The sequence below is a fragment of the Jaculus jaculus genome, chromosome 12, assembly GCF_020740685.1.
Source record: "Jaculus jaculus isolate mJacJac1 chromosome 12, mJacJac1.mat.Y.cur, whole genome shotgun sequence".
NCBI classification, from domain to species: Eukaryota; Metazoa; Chordata; class Mammalia; order Rodentia; family Dipodidae; genus Jaculus; species Jaculus jaculus.
The window spans coordinates 98,775,966-98,792,403 of record NC_059113.1 but is presented as its reverse complement, the minus strand read 5'-3'; the positions used below and the strand labels follow the sequence as shown (position 1 = coordinate 98,792,403).

The following is a 16,438-nucleotide window of genomic DNA, read 5'->3' as shown; positions in this document are numbered from 1 at the left end:
ATTTACTCTTCAGATATTTAGCCAAATGAAAAAAAAAAAAACTTACATCAATTATAAATATTTTGAAGTGTCAATATTTAAGAGCATTTGAGTTAAAATAAAAGTTGACATATGATTGTTATTATCACATCATTAGGAAGCATTCACACAGCCTTCACTACAGTGTGACCTCTAGGATCTACAAGTTTACCAAGTACATCCAAATGGCTGCGCTGAATGCAAAACAAAAAGGGTGGATTATAAATCTAGTTTATTTTCTTTAAAATCAAGTTGAGATGACTAGAAAAATAAGGATTTGTTTTCACTGTCCTTTCTCTAAGGGACAGATCCTAAATCAGAAAACACAGTGGGCTTTTTTTGTTTGTTTTAGAGAGACAGAGAAAGAATTGGCATGCCAGGGCCTCAGCCACTGTAATCAAACTCCAGTCTCCTGTACCACCAAGTGGATATGTGTGACCTTGCGCTTGCCTCACCTTTGTGCGTTGGGCTAATGTGGGATCTGGATATCAGAACATGTGTCCTTAGGCTTCACAGGCAAGCACCTTAACCACTAAGCCATCTCTCCAGCCCAAGGCACTACTTTAATGAGTTTTGAATACATTTTCTAGAAAGTTCCCCTCCCTGTCATATGAGGTGTCATGTTCCCAAGGCAGAACAGCTGCTGTTCAGAGGAGGGAGGCCAGGACGAGGGAGCTCAGTGCTTCCCTATGGGCTCCACCAGGCAGTGCAGTAGGGTTAGACATGGTGGAAGCATTCAGCAAAGAGTGGCACTGTCATTATCACCACCATCCTCATGACAGACAGCAATGGGCCCCAGAGCCTAGGAGCTGGCAGGCAAACGAGACTCTCCTAATCTCAGGCCTGGCATTTCCCCTATCATTCCACTTACAACATGTAGTGATGCCTTGAATGCACTTTCCAGGAATCATTATAGAAATGATGAGTTCAGGCCTGGGTTTCAGAAGCAGCCAGGGCCAATGCCACTTCTGAGGATAGTTCTGAATTCTGTGACAGACTAAAAAGTGATCACAGCTCATCTTGTAAAGGGTCTCCAAAGGGCCAGCCAGTAAACCTGTCACCCTGTGGGCTAGCCAGGCCCTTTGAAACCCTCAACAGGGAAGTTCTACATACCTGACCTGGCCAGGCTCCCACCAAAGCTGAAAATAAGACACTCTTCCCGCATTGACACTGAAGAATTGGACATTCAGGTACAAGCAGATTTTTACCCATGTTGGAGTAAAGGTGTCTGTTTTTGGCAATACAAAAAGCTTTGCTAAGTTCTTTTGCTGGATTTCATCTGGGCCTTGCTAATGCATTCTGTCATGTCAACAGAGAGACTTGATGGGAAGCTATATAATCTTTTGAGAACAGACTACCCGGATGCATGCTTATGAGCGGATTTGTTCTCTGCTAATGCTTTAGGATTAGTTACTGGTGACCTGATCTAAACCCTAAAAAGTCCAAAATTTCTTTTTCACTCAAGAATAAAATGTCATAGTTTCCCATGAAATTACTATCTATAAAGCCCTGAAATTTTTGGCACTCAATTTTAATCACTCCCTACACCCAGGCCTCTGTACCAGTGATTTCCAACCTGGTGCTAAACAGGAGCCTCTGGAAAGTTTGCTAAAACACGGCTCACCGGCCCCACCTCCAGAGACTCCGATTCAGGAGGCTTTGGGAATGCGTGCTTCTGGCCAGTCTTAAGTCTTAGACAATGCTATCAGTGCCAGAATGGCACTTTAAAAAGCAGGCACTTACCTGTTTGGAAATGCTTTTCCATCACCTCAGTGATCTGAGACCCTCCTCAGTCATTTTGGGTCAAATCAGGTGAAAACCCAGAGGTGGTCTCGAGAAAGCCCAGGCCCCCCTTTATTCCTGTTCTCTGTTTCATTGGTCCTTCTTCCCAGTGAGGAAGGAGGAGAGCGCACCTGGGAGAGACTGGCTGGCTCTCTTCCACTGTAAGCACAACTGTGGGCCATCGGCTCCCTGCAGCGGAGCCCTGGCCCTATGCTCCTCTTTTCCATTTCCCTCAGTGTTGGGATAGGTCTCCCTGGAGGAGTCCACCCCAAGATTCAGGATTTGGGCTTGGAAAAAAGGAGGGAAGGTGGCTACCAAAGGCTGGCCTGGCATTTCCAGAGCTCTGGGTTGAGATTCATAGCCAATCCAGCAAGTGCCAACAAAGCCACACAGTCACTGTCATTCCCAGAAGCAGGCAGTTTCCTCAAGGACAGGGGCAGAGGCCCAGGGAGCCCAGGCAGGATTTGGGACTGCTGAGTCTCCTACGCAAGTGGCCATGGCAAATCCTTTTAACAGCACTCCACTTTGGCTCCCAATACCTATCTTCAAATACCAGCCACTTCCCAAACCTGCCTGTACTTCTGAAGAACCCAGCTTGGCCACACTGGAAGGCGTCCTGACCAGTTCATCCATCCCAAGCCTTCTAAAGCACATACTGAAAGCACTCCTTAAATACGTCCTGCGTCTCACTGAAGCTCACGGATCACACAATGCCCACTGGATGTGCAACAGCAGTTCATGTTTGGAGAAGTTGTTTTCAAACGGATCTTGGGAGAAAGAAGTTCAGACACGCCTCCAAAGAGCATCCGTAATACCTCTGAAAATTTCTAACATAGGGCTGCAGAAAATGGTGTAGCGATTAAGGCATTTGCCTGCAAAGCCAAAGGACCCCGGTTTGATTCTCCAGGTCTCACGTAAGCCAGATGCAGATGGCTCATGCATCTGGAGATTTTGGCAGTGGCTGGAGGCCATGGTGTGCCCATGCTCTCTCTCAACCTCTTTCTCTAATGTGTGTATGTGTGTGTGTGTGTGTGCACACGCGCACATAAATTTCTAACATATTCGTGATGTAATATATTCTACCCCCACTAAAACCTTTTCCTAATAGGATAAAGGTAACCTTAGAAATACAATAGAAAGTTAAACTAATGTCATTTTCTTCCCTAGAAGTATGTCCTACAATATAATAATACAAACTAATGATAGGATGGAGTGAAATTTTCTTTGAAGGAGTTAAAAAAAAATGGCAACTCACCTTAAAATGAGTTGTAACATCACATCTTCACAATGTAAACCAATCAGAGTTCTGAATAACGCCAGGGACACCACGCAAAGCTGCGGAAACAAGCAACACACTCGGGTTCAGACACGAGGATGGCAACTCTGCTCCCGCAGATGGGCACTAAGTCAGCAGTACAGAACAAAATGGCCCTTCGTACCCAGCAATGGTGGTTTTTTTCTTTCTTTAATTTATTTGATTGACAGAGAAAGCGGGAGAGAGACAGAATGGGCGCACCAGGCCTCCAGCCACTGCAAACGACCTCCAGATGTATGCACCCCCTGTGCCTCTGGTTAACGTGGGTCCTGGGGAATCGACACTGGGTCCTTTGGCTTTGCAGGCAAATGCCTAAATCACTAAGCCATCCCTCCTGCCCCCTCCCCCCCCCAGTAGTTTTTACAGAAAGCACAATGCCACCAGAGAGAATGGAGATTCAGGACATGGGTTAGGAATTCCTATAGGAGTTGGCTAGAAAGCCAATACCTAGAAAATGCTGGTGTTCGTACTTCCAGCTCTTGAACATGCAGATAAATACAAACAAGGCTGCTTCAGTTCCCCAACATATGCACGCACGTACGTACACACATCCCCATCACTTTTTTGGGTAAGCTTGTTTTAAGTTCTTTTCGAATATGACATGGGTTATTTATGAGAGAGTTCACAGAAAATGACAATCTGGCCAACTCTCTTCAGACTTTTCAGCCCCAACACTCAGCTCCTGTCTTGGCTTTGGGCTACATTCTCATTGGTTCCATTTCCTATAGTGATGAGGGTAGGATAGTGTGCTTTCCTAAGAAGCTCATGTAAAAAAAGAAAAGAAAAGAAAAGAACTTTCAATCTCTGACTTCCAAAAGGAAAGATAAGCTGTTAAACAGGAGAGATACCCAAAAGTACGCTGTAAGATCACTGTGCCCTTTCAAGAATAAGCTTTTATCAATCCAGCAGGCCACCTGGGTGATTCTAGTGGGCATTCTTTGTAGAGGAGAGTATGGGCTGGTTTATCTTCTAGGTGGGCTGGGCATAAAAGCTATCAATGAAATATACAAAAGTGTTGTAAAGAAACAGCTGTAATTGACCTACCAACACCTCCTTTGCTCAAGACAGGTCACATACTTGTAATTAGCCCCAAAGTAGCATATTCTTCTGTCCCATGACCTGGAATGCCTCTTCCTACCTCCTTCAAGACTCCTACTCATTCTCAAAGGCAGCTGAGGCATCATCTCCCCTCTGAAACCTTTCTGTTCTTTCCCATAACGTTACCGCCCAACAAATCCTTTCTCCGTCTCAAGTAGGTACCCTTATCTATTACCATAGTAACCCCTCTGCAAGTCACTGTCAAGGGGTATCATCAGGGTATATGACTTTCTTTTTATAATCCAGCTGTAGGAGTTCTTTATTCTATCTACACTGTGCCTGATCAGATATATGATTTATAAAAGTTCCCAACTGTTTTGTGAGTTGCATTTAAAAAAAAAGAATCCTTTGTTTCTTTTTCTTCTTCAAGACCAGGGCTTAACTATGTTTATCCAGGCTGGCCTCTTGTGCATACACAACCACTCCCGGCTTCAACTTCCTGGTGTCCTTTGAAGCACTGAAGTTTTTCCATATGGATTATGCCCAGTTTATCTAATTTTTTCTTTGGGTGTTGATTATGGTTTTGGTGTCATATCTAAAAAGCCATTGCCAAGACCACAAGAATTTACTTCTGTGTTGTAAGTCTCTTGCAAGCAGATCATTGATCCATGTTGAGTTAATTGTGCACAATGGTGGGGTAGGAACTCAATTTCATTCTTTCATAGGTGGATAGACAATTGTCTTTTAAGAGACTGCTTTGGCTCTTCTGGAACCTTTACATTTCCACATGAATCTTAGAATCAGTTGATTAGTATCAGCAGAAACCAGCTAGGAGTTGTACAGAGAAACACATTAAGCCTGCAGATCTGGGGAGCAGCCTCATATTGCTAATGAATACCAAATTTTCCCATCTATGAACAGAAGATATTTTCCCATTTATTTAGGTCTTTAATTTCTTTTAAAAAAATATATATATATTATATGTAATACATATACTTTGCAGTGTAAGTTTTACATTTATCTTGTGAAATTCTACCTAAGAATTTTGTTCTTCTTAATGCTATTGTAAGTGGAAGTAACCTTATAATTTGATTTTTGTGTTGCTCAGTATTGAATAGAAATAAGATTGATTTCGGATGTGAAGCTGGTACCATGTAACCTTGTTGAACTCATTATAAGTTCTAATAGTTTTTAGCATATTCCCTGAGTATTTTCTGTATAAAAGAGGTCATCTACAAATGCAAATGTTTTTTATGCTTATCTGGAGAGTCTTCATTTTCTTAATTAATATCCCTGGCTCCAACTTCAAGTACTATGCTTAACAGAGTTGATGAGTACAGTATTACATTATTACTTTTCTTTTTTTTTTTTAACATTTATTTATTTGAGAGACAGATAGAGAGCGGCAGACACAGAGACAGAGAAAATGGGTGCGTCAGGGCTTCTAGCCACTGTAAGTGAGCTCCAGACATATGTGCCACCCCATGCATCTGGTTCACGTGGGTCCTGGGAAATCGAACCTGAGTCCTTTGGCTTTGTAGGAAAGCACCGTAACTGCTAAGCCATTTCTCCAGCCGTTTGTATCTTTATTAGTGGCTTGTTTTACTTAGTGTAACTTCTCACTGCCCTTGTGATTTCTTGCTTGACCTACCAGTCATTGAGAAATATGCTATTAATATCTGTGGCTTTCCCAATTTATGTAAGTTTTAATTTTAATGCACAATAACCAGACAATACTCTTTGTATGACTTCAGTCCTTTAAAACCCACTGAGCTTTGTTACTGGCCTGGCACACGGTCACCCTAGAGAATGGGCACCCTGCTGCTTGCAGGCGAAGTGGACGACTTTCTCAAGTGTTAACGTTTTAATTCCGTTAATGCTTTTCACCTTTAAAAAACTGGGACAAGTTCTTGTTTTGTAGCCCAAGCTGGCTCCAAATTTGCGATCTTTCTGCCCCTACCTCCTCAGTGCTGGCACGAACTGAACTGTATTTGATGATCAGGGCTGTCAGAGCACTCACGTGGTTTCCCTCCACCTGTGCTACCATGCCTGGCTTCTGGCTATATTTTAAAAAATAATTTTCAGGGCTGGAGAGATGGCTTAGCGGTTAAGCGCTTGCCTGTGAAGCCTAAGGACCCCGGTTCGAGGCTCGGTTCCCCAGGTCCCACGTTAGCCAGATGCACAAGGGGGCGCACGCGTCTGGAGTTCGTTTGCAGAGGCTGGAAGCCCTGGCACGCCCATTCTCTCTCTCTCCCTCTGTCTTTCTCTCTGTGTCTGTCGCTCTCAAATAAATAAATAAATAATTTTAAAAAAATAATAATAATTTTCAGTTGGACATGGTAGTACACACCTTTAATCCCAGCACTCAGGAGGCAGATGTAGGAGGATTGATGTGATTCTGAAGTCAGCCTGGGACTACAGAGTGAGTTCCAGGTCAACCTAGGCTAGAGTAAGATCCTACCTTGAAAAACCAAAACAAAAAAAGTAATAATAACTTTTTTAGCACTCATTCTGAGTTTTCCAAAATACTTATCAAGCTTCACTTCATATTTATGCTGTTGGTTTCAGTACAATACAGAAACAACATTCCTTTATGATTCTATTCCCTCCTCTCCCACTATGCTATAATTGCTAAATACGTTACATGTATATATGTTATAAACTCAGACATACTATTAGCTTATCTTTTGTTTTTAAAATAGTAGGTAGAATTAAATAGATACAACCTTTGGGGAAGGTGCTGGGATGGGGGTGCTAATTGGCATTTAGAGAGTCCTCAAAGTAAAGCAGAGCTCCACACAAAACAGAGAGCTCCTAAATTCACAACTGCCCCAGACTTCACTTCAAAACACCTATAGACAGATGTGACCTCAAATACACATACCACATGTCCTGAGATTCCCTGGCTTTACTTGCCAGAAATCCCCAAGTCCTTCCAATTCTTGCCCCCTGAGAAGTGCAGTTTGCAAGATCTACAGAAGAAAGTGCCAATATAGACAAACTAAGCAAAAAAGCACTTTCAAAGGCAGTGCCACCTCCTTGATAAGATCCTGATAGAAAATAAAATGTTATCTAGGGCTAGAGAGATAGCTTTGGAGGGTAAGGCGCTTGCTTGCAAAGCCAAAGGATGCAGGTTTGATGCCCCAGGGCCCAAGTCAGCCAGACACACAAGGTGGCATGTGTGTCTGGAGTTCACTGCAGTGGCTAAAGGCCTTGGCATGCCCATTCTTTATATGTGTCTGCTTCTTTCTCTTTCTCTCTCAAATAAATAATTTTTTTAATTAAAAAAGTTACCTAGTTCATCTCTACCTGAATAGAAAGAAAGTAATGGCTACACTGGGTAAAGACAAGATAGGCAATCTCATCCCCCCCAAACAATCCCTCTTGGATCTGATTTGTAGAGCTCCTTCCTCGGGGACACACCTTACCCGGAACGGGGTGTTGATCCGGCTAGTGAGCGTGTCGAGAATGTGCACATTCTCGTGCTGGTGCAACAAGATGAAGCGGAGGAAGATCTCCAGCAGCGCCGGCTCAGAGATGCTGCGCAGGAAAAGATCCAGGTATGCAGTTGTGGTCATGACCTCCTCCACCGTGACCTGCGACCAATGACAGTGTGGCACAGGTGGTCATCCTCAGTGCTGCCTCACAGGCCCCCAACACCAGCCTCACCACAGGGACGCCATCCAGAGCACACCTGCCTTACAAACGCTTGAGTGCTCCTGCTAAAGCCCCCGGCACCTCACGCTGCTTCCGGCCTGTGACTCAGTGAGGGAAAAGCCGGAGGGAGAGAAAGCACTTGAGCGCTCTGACAGCGCTGATCATCAAATATAGTTCGAACTCCATAAAGGTTTTAGTGCGTAATCAAAAATGGGAGAAAAAGATTACGAAAAGTATTTACATGGTTAATAAAGGATTAATTAGCAAGCCTGGAATAACTTGTTTCATGGTTAGTCATTCAATTAACATTTATTGGGACTTGCTGTGCACAAAGACCTGGAAATATAAAGACATATTTAATGCGCAGGAGGATGAGCTACAGCAAGTGAAACGATAAAGGAGAGGTACAAGCACAAGCACTGCAGATGTTGGTTCAGATGTGCTTTTGAAGAGCGGCAAGCCCACTCTTTACAACTGAGTACTACACATAAAGCATTATTTATAAAGTGCTATAAGAACTTACTGCTTAATAAAGCAACTAGGGCTGTTTTATAATACAAATTAATAGTTTCTTCCTGTGTGCTTTCCCTATGCAGTCAAGTGTCAATCTTGCAGTGAACAAGACTGAAGAGCCACATTTTTTGTTGTTGGTGTTGTTTATTTTTATTTATTTGAGAGCAACAGACAGGGAACAAGGCAAAGAGAGAGACAGAATGGGCACATCAGGGCACCTAGCTTACATGGGTACTGGGGAATCAAGCTTCGACCTGGCGTCTTTAGGCTTCGCAGGTAAGCACTTAACCACTAAGCCATCTCTCTAGCACCAGAGCCAAGATTTTGAAAGAGCTGAAGAGTTGATGCTTAGAGTATCATTAAGCATTTTTAGTGGAAATATAATAATAATATACTATATATAAACATAGTAATAGATTTGATTGAAAATATAACAACAGTTTTTTAGTCTTTCCAAGTAGAGCTCATCAGCACAGTCACTGATTTCTCAGGTATAGACACCTCACCCTTGAGAGCATCACGATCATCAATGGAACAGGCCAAGTCTGGGGAGTCCAAAAGCACTTTCTAGAGATGTTCCCACTCCTGCCCAATTGACTTGATGCCAAATGAAACAGATGGACATACTTTCTGAATGATTATATTTTCTCTTTCCTGGTTTTCAGCTTTCTTTTTCTTTTCTTTCCAAGTGTTAGCTGTCATTCAATCATACCATTAGTATGCCACTCCTTTTATACTACACTCCTTTTCCCCTTTTACTTTTCAGCTTAAAAAAAAAAACAAACCCACAGATCAGTTTAGAAACCAGATGTCCAGATCTGCTAGATAAGTGCAGATAGGCCCTGAGCGGATGCATCTGTGCGTGAAGGCTTGGCACTATCTATTTTGGCGGCTGAAATTACTTTTTATAAGTTCTCAGAGCTCAGCTGTGTTCTGGATAGATGCGTCCAGGTGGATATGATATTACCAAATCAACTATCTGTTTTCTTTATACTAAACAAGGCATGCTAATAAAGTCCATGTGAATTCACTGTTTCAGAATCTACTGAAACTCCCATGGCAGGGCCCAGAGTGGCTGGGCAGCGAGTCCCTCAAACATTCAGCACAGCATCCTGTCTGTCCTCTGACAACTTCCAGGACCTCCCTATGGCCCAAGCATAGTAAAAGAAACAGTTATGTAAGCACCCGCACAGGCAAATAATGACAGTGAGAAGACCGCATCTCACAGTTCACTCCTTCTGAAGCAAGCTGCTTACATTTTTTAATTTATCTATTTATATGGAAGCAGAGACAGAGAATGGATGTGCCCTGGCCTCCAGCCACTACAAACTCCAGATGCATGTGCCACTTTGTGCATCTGGCTTTATGTGGGTACTAGAGAATCACACTCCAGTCATTAGGATGTGTAGGCAAGCACCTTAACCACTGAGCCATCTCTCCAGCCCTCCCCTCCAAAGAATGGTTTTAGAACACATTTCTTGCCAAGCAGGATGGCGCACACCTTTAACCTGAGAGCTTGGAAGACACACGGAGGATCGCTGTGAGTTTAAGACCCATAATGAATTCCAGCTTAGCCTGGGCTACAGTGAGACCCTACCTCAAAATCTAACCCCCCCAAAAAAACCCCACATTTATTCATTTATTATGAGTAAATGTTTGGTTTGCATACCTATCTTATATACCTACTATTTTGGTTTGAATGTGCAATGTACCTCTACCCCACCCCTGGGTGCTTGTGTTTGAACACGTGATACCCAGCGGGTGGTGCTGTTCGGCAAGGCTCTGAAACAGGAGGGGGGGAGAGAGTGAAGCACTGGGGGCAGGCCTTGAGGTTTTATACCCTGGCACCACTTCCTGTTCATTCTCCACTTCCCGTTTGTGGAAACAATGTGCTCAGCTGCCTCTAGCCCCTCCTATACCATGCCTTCTATACCATGATGGGCTGAATTCCTTCCAGAACTATCAACCAAAATAAACCCTTCTTCTCCCACGTTGCTTCTTAGAAGGGATTTGGTCACAGCAATGAGAAAAGTAATATACCTGTAAACCTGGAGTTGTGTAAACATTTCTCCAGCAAGAGGGGTCATGAGTAGAAAAAGCTTAAGAAGTTGCACGCTACACGTCCGTCTACTGATGGCTGGGGAAGGAAAGCATCCTTGACTGTGCTTTTAATTATTATCGTTGGAGAGGTGTTTTTTTTTTTTTTTTTTTTTTTTTTTTGGTGGTACTGTGGAAGAAACCCCTGGCCTCACGTTTGTTAGGCAAGTGCTCTACCACTTAATCCACACCCTAGACCTTGGTTCTTTGCGACAGGTATTCCTGAGAAACCTAGGCTGACTCATAATCCTTTTGCCTCAGCCCCCTAGGTGACCAGTATGAGCCACCACCCCCATCCCTAAGGAGACTTTTAATGCAGACCTCTGGAATAATTGATGTCACTAAGCATGACTACAGGGAAATGACTCACAATTGCTCCAAACTGTGGAATCCTATTAGTTCATAGGCACTTGACCACTGCAACCTTGGGGTCATTTAATAGGACTCTCAGCCAAAATGATTTAGGCAAAAGGCTAATTCCCTGACGGCTTTGATCACTAAAATAAAGCAGTGAAGTGTGATCCCTCCAAATGGCTCAGTGTGTAACTCTTGTTTGCTGAGCTGATGGGCCACACAAAATCCAGGAGCTCCGCCGTGCTGGTGCGGCATTAGCTTCTCCCCACCACTTACACGTGGCCTTAGTAAGCTCCAAAGCCCTGCAATAAACTCCTTAGAATACAAGTCGCCGTCTTCAGGGGCTAACGGGAAAGGGGGCATTAAGCAGCCATTGTTTACCGGTCTTAGGATGGATAAATGAGAAGATTTTCTTTCTTTTTTAGAAATCAAAGCTGTCATTAATAAGCTAAGAGGATTTAAGGAAGCATTTACATAACTTGCTATAAATATTAAAAAGCCAATTCTATCAAGAGCCAAGTTGCAAACTCTTTTATAAATTAAGGTCACATTCACCTTAAACTAATTCCCCAACCAGGAAAATCTGGTTCCCTTCTCCTTCCATCTCTTCTCCTACCATAGCCATGGCCTCTAGAAGCCTTTTATCCCAGGAAATCTTTTTCTGCCCCAACACTGTGCTTTCAGAAACTTCTTCTAATCCCCACAAATATGCGACGTCCTTAACAAGGATGAGACCAGGGCCTGAGCGTGCTCAAACGATGAATCGCAGAGGAAAAGCTGCGCGGCTGTTCGGTGTTGTGCTGAGGCCCTCGGGCAGCATTAACACCGTAAGGAAGTGAGCAAGTGCCCTGTTCAATGATGGAGGACGACCAGCTGTGTGTGAGGAGGGACTATGTGGGCCTAGGAGATGATCAATATTTACTTACTTTGCTGCACAAGGAAGAGCAGGTGCTGACCCACTGGTTCAGAAACACTAACCAGTCAGTGAGGCGGGCTCCATGTCAGCACCGGGTCAGTTACACAGAGCAACAGCGGTACGGATGCCGCAGCCTGGGAGCGCCATTCCATACGGAAAGCGGCCACACTAGCTGAGAAGGTCTAAAGAAAACTGTTTCTACTCCCCCCCCAAAATTTGCTTTTGACAAGATGAAAAGAGCTACTACCCTGAAGAATGCATTTGCACAGCTTGCTTTCCAGCCCACATGACCCCAAACTTGATTTTACTAGTGTTAAGTTTATTTTTTAATATTTTGTTAATTTATTGGAGGGGAGGCAGGCAGAGAGAGAGAATGGATGTGCCAGAACCTTCAGCCACTACAAACGAACTCCAAACGCATGCTCCACCCTGTGCATCTGGCTCACATACTGGAGAATTGAACCTGGATCCCTAGGCTTCGCAGGCAGGTGCCTTAACTGGGAAGCCATTCTCTCCAGCCCCTTGATGTTAAATTTAAGTTAGGCCATCCTTTGAAGTAAGTCATGGCCCACCTTCTCCACCCTCTGTTAGCTCTTGCCCGGGTCCCTCTGTGCCACCTACCTGCCTTCACCCCCTTACGTGGAGGTTTATGAAAGTATAGCTTGAGACCCAAGAGTGGATGAGTGAATTCAATTTGCTGGTTCACTAATGGTTATACCATTATACCAGCCAAATAGAAAATTTTAGCATGCCCTGCATGTAGCAAGAATAAGTACTATTTTATGAAATGTAGGCATATGTATTTTGTTGTTTATATATACAATGCAACATATCATCCATTCACATTGTGTGTGTGTGTGTGTGTATATATATACACATACATGCATATATATACATACATATATATGTGTATGACTAAAGCGTATTTATATATATATAAAATATTATATATATAAAATATATTATATATATATATAAAATACGCTTTAGTCATATATCCAGTAAAGTATGTATTATGTGTATACACACACACACACACACACACACACACACACACACACACATAATATGTCCAGGCTAAAGCTGGCCTGCTACAGCCAGAAACAAGCCAACGGACAAGGGTCTTGTCTACCAAGGGCAGACAGACAGAGAGAGATACATGTGCCAATGGATTGTGAGTAGGGGCTGAGCTAGGGGTCATGCAACAAGGGCAGAGCCATCCCTGGGTGGTTCTGGGAGGGCAAGGGCGGCACAAGAGAGGCTGAGAACAGGTCCATGCTGTACGCCGTTAAAGTGGCAAGAACCGAGGACAACCAAACCCTACCATCAGGACAAGGACAGCTGACTCCCTAGCAGGAGATGAACCACCCCTTACACAGCAGCCAGGGCCCAGGCGAAACCACAGAGGAACTGGTGAGATGAACATGGGTGCGAAGTGCTTCCACGGCGAGCCTGACAACCTGGGCCGGGTGGTGGAGACACCCTGACACTCTAAACGCACCAAAGCAGAACGCCGGGAGCTGCTGAAAGCTTAACACTAAAGTAGACATAGAACACACCCACCAAGGTTCAGGGAAGTTTGTGGAAGAGGCAGAAAGAATGCAAGAGCAACGGGTTGGAGGGACTACCCAGAGGCATTGACCCCACCCACAATCATGGACTCGGCTTTTACAACGCATAACCCACAGCTCCGTAGTGAATATCAGCAGTCCCACTAAGGACAGACCTCAGCGGAGTGGGCCAGGCAGGAGGGAAATGATGGTACCAACACATGATGTGTCCACACAGAGTTTCTACTTAATAAGAAATAAATAAAGTTATATGTGCCAATATATGGAATACATTTCTGAGCAGGAGAGGCACAGTCACCTGACAAATCCTATGCTCACCTATAGTAGCACCAACCCCAGTTGCCTGTGCCATCCCATGACCACCAGCTCCCTGTCCTTCAGGCCAAAGTCCCGCTCCCCCCGCCCCGCCAGGGAAGCCTGGCCTCTAAGAAGTCACAGAGTTGGGCTGGAGAGATGGCTTAGTGGTTAAGCGCTTGCCTGTGAAGCCTAAGGACCCCGGTTCAAGGCTTGGTTCCCCAGGTCCCACAATAGCCAGATGCACAAGGGGGTGCACGTGTCTGGAGTTTGTTTGCAGTGGCTGGAAGCCCTGGTGCGCCCATTCTCTCTCTCTCCCTCTGTCTTTCTCCCTGTGTCTGTCGCTCTCAAATAAATAAATAAAAAATGAACAAAAAATATTAAAAAAAAGAAGTCACAGAGCTGACATCAGTTTTGTGAACAGGATAGCAACTGAATTTACGAGTCATCCTGCTTCTTTTAATCTTGGCCCAAGAGTTCTGGGAGGGTCCTTGTATTCATTTATTTTATGAGAAATTCAAGTTTCGCAGCAATGGACCAGATGGACGGTTTATTTTGTTTTAAAAAGGAAGTGAGTGAAGGAGGCGATAGCATACCTCACATTCTGCTTCTTTAAAGTCAAAACTCTATAAAAAAGAAATCAAGGCCAGCACCAAACACAGACATCGTGTCCGCAACGTAGCTGCACATTAACTTGATGCGTGGGAAGTGAAATTGAGCATACAGACACCCTGACCTTTCTGTAATCAGCTCGAGTTGGGCAATTCCATTTGCATCTAAATTAGCACCACAGTCCCCCCTGTGATGGCAGGTTTATATGCGTCCTGAAAAATAAATTTCCCACCCGCTAATTGTTTCTTTGTGATCCTCTCACTACCACAAACAGATGGATCCTACCTTCTGTCACTCAGGTAGGTGGCATGCAGTGGGGGTCAGGTGACTGTGGCACCCTCTCCAAGATAAAAGCCATCTTTCCTTGGCTTTCTTCTGGTGCCAGAGGAGGAAGCTAGTTAACAGCTAGTTCTGTAGGTCAACAAGGTGAATGCTTGGACCTAGGGGCTTCCAGAATAAGAAAACAGTAGGACCAGGGAGGACATGGCCATAGCAGCAGCAGAGGGTGAGAGGACAGTGGACTGGACTCAGAAAATAGGAGTGTTAGTGACCATCCTTACTGAATTCAGGCCAGAGCTGGCCAGCTACTGTCAGAGACAAACCAATGGACAGAGGGCTTGTCCACCAAGGGCAGATGAAGACAATACATGGACAGGCCATACCCCATCCCCTTCTTCTTCTCTCCAAGGACACAAGACGCCCAGAAAAACACTCAAACACAGACCCCACTTCCCAGTGAGCAGCCCCGCCATTCCAGCCAAGACTTTGGGACAGAAAACGTTCAATTATTCAAGGTCTGAAAATAGCGTCTGCAGTTGATGAATCAGACTCCCTTGCTCCAGGCCCCCCTCCTGCCTCCCTTCTGCTCTTCCACCTCCAGGCCACACACCGCCACCAGAGGCAGGCTAGGGAGGGTGGAGGTGACATTCAAAGTTAGTGACTCGGATTACTTATTGCCGAAATATGTGAGGAAGGAGGAGATGAAAGTAATGGCTACCATGAGGACTTCTGCAACTTAGTCTAAGGAAACTAGGTTAACATAAAAGCTAGTCTCTGCCCCCCTTTTCAGTATTTCTTCAATGTATCTGTAATATAGTAAACATATTCATAGAATTAACTTACACAGCCTGGGAGACGAGGGAAGAAGTGAGCAACTTCTGGATCCTGAGTAATGAATACTCTGTATGACTCAGGTGAGGCTGGCCTCTGTCAGGTGGCAAGCAGGCACCAGAATCACATTCCGGGGGACAGTGGTGGTACATCCAGGGCTAGAGGCTCCCTGGCTGAGGCTGCTCCCCACCCTCAAGCCTGTTTTTGTTTTGTTTTTTTTTTTTAACTTATTTATTTGAGAGTCACAAGCAAAGACAGAGAGAGAGAATGGGTAACCAGGGCCTCCAGCCACTGCAAACGAACTCCAGACGCATACACCACCTTGTCCATCTGGCTAACGTGGGTCCTGGAGAACCGAGCCTCAAACCGGAGTCCTTAGGCTTCACAGGCAAGCACTTAACCACTAAGCCATTTCTCCAGCCCTCAAGCCTGTTTTAAATGCACTTTACTTAGCCCAAAGCAGAAGCATGTGACCATTGCTGCCCCACGTGAACCTGGATTATTTGGGATTTGATCAACTTTTTCTCTGTTTTCAGGGCAAAAATGACCTTGTGCATGCTGCTAAGCATCACGGGTGCTGATCTTTTGGAGCTGCATCTTTTCCTACACCTTCTGGTGATGGGAACATAGCCAAATGGTCCCACTCAACCAGCCGTGGAGCAAACACACCACACTGAACGCCAGGAACAGAAAGGTGAAAAACCATGCTCAGCACTTTGCTGTTGCTTCCAGAAGACAAAGCATCAGAACATGGTAAGACCTGAACCTCTTCAAAGTCTTTTCCAGGGGGAACATTAGTCCCACAGAGACTATGATTTCTGGCACTGAGCAGAATGGGGGTTTGTGGAAAGCAGGAGATAACACAGAATGGCTTTCAGAAAGAGCACAAACTTGGTAGTTAAAGAGATCTGAGTTCAAATCCTAATATCACTGTGCTATTCAGTTGCCACTTACTTTGCCAAATGGGGATAACCCACTCTCATTAAAGTATTTCACAATTCAAGATAACAAACAAATCTTAATGCACAGAAAGATGACTGCTATTTTCTGAGTTGTGGTATCAACTGAACATAAATCCGAGCTGGTAGGAAAGGTGCCAGGAAGTTGATGGGAGTGTTGGTGATAAAAGAGCCAAACACTCCTGTCCAAGTCTGGAGATGG

General features: G+C 44.4%; 1 protein-coding gene across 1 annotated transcript in view; it reads right to left on the bottom strand.

Moving 5' to 3' along the window:
* The window catches only part of Fhip1a (FHF complex subunit HOOK interacting protein 1A), a 262,253-nt gene that overhangs the window by 25,826 nt on the left and 219,989 nt on the right, over positions 1–16,438 (bottom strand). The window contains exons 7-8 of the mRNA XM_004655951.3: positions 7,582–7,749; positions 3,056–3,135 (exon numbers count right to left, since the gene is read on the bottom strand). Of these exons, the coding sequence (XP_004656008.1) occupies positions 3,056–3,135; positions 7,582–7,749 (248 nt within the window). The remainder of the gene's footprint in view (positions 1–3,055; positions 3,136–7,581; positions 7,750–16,438) is intronic.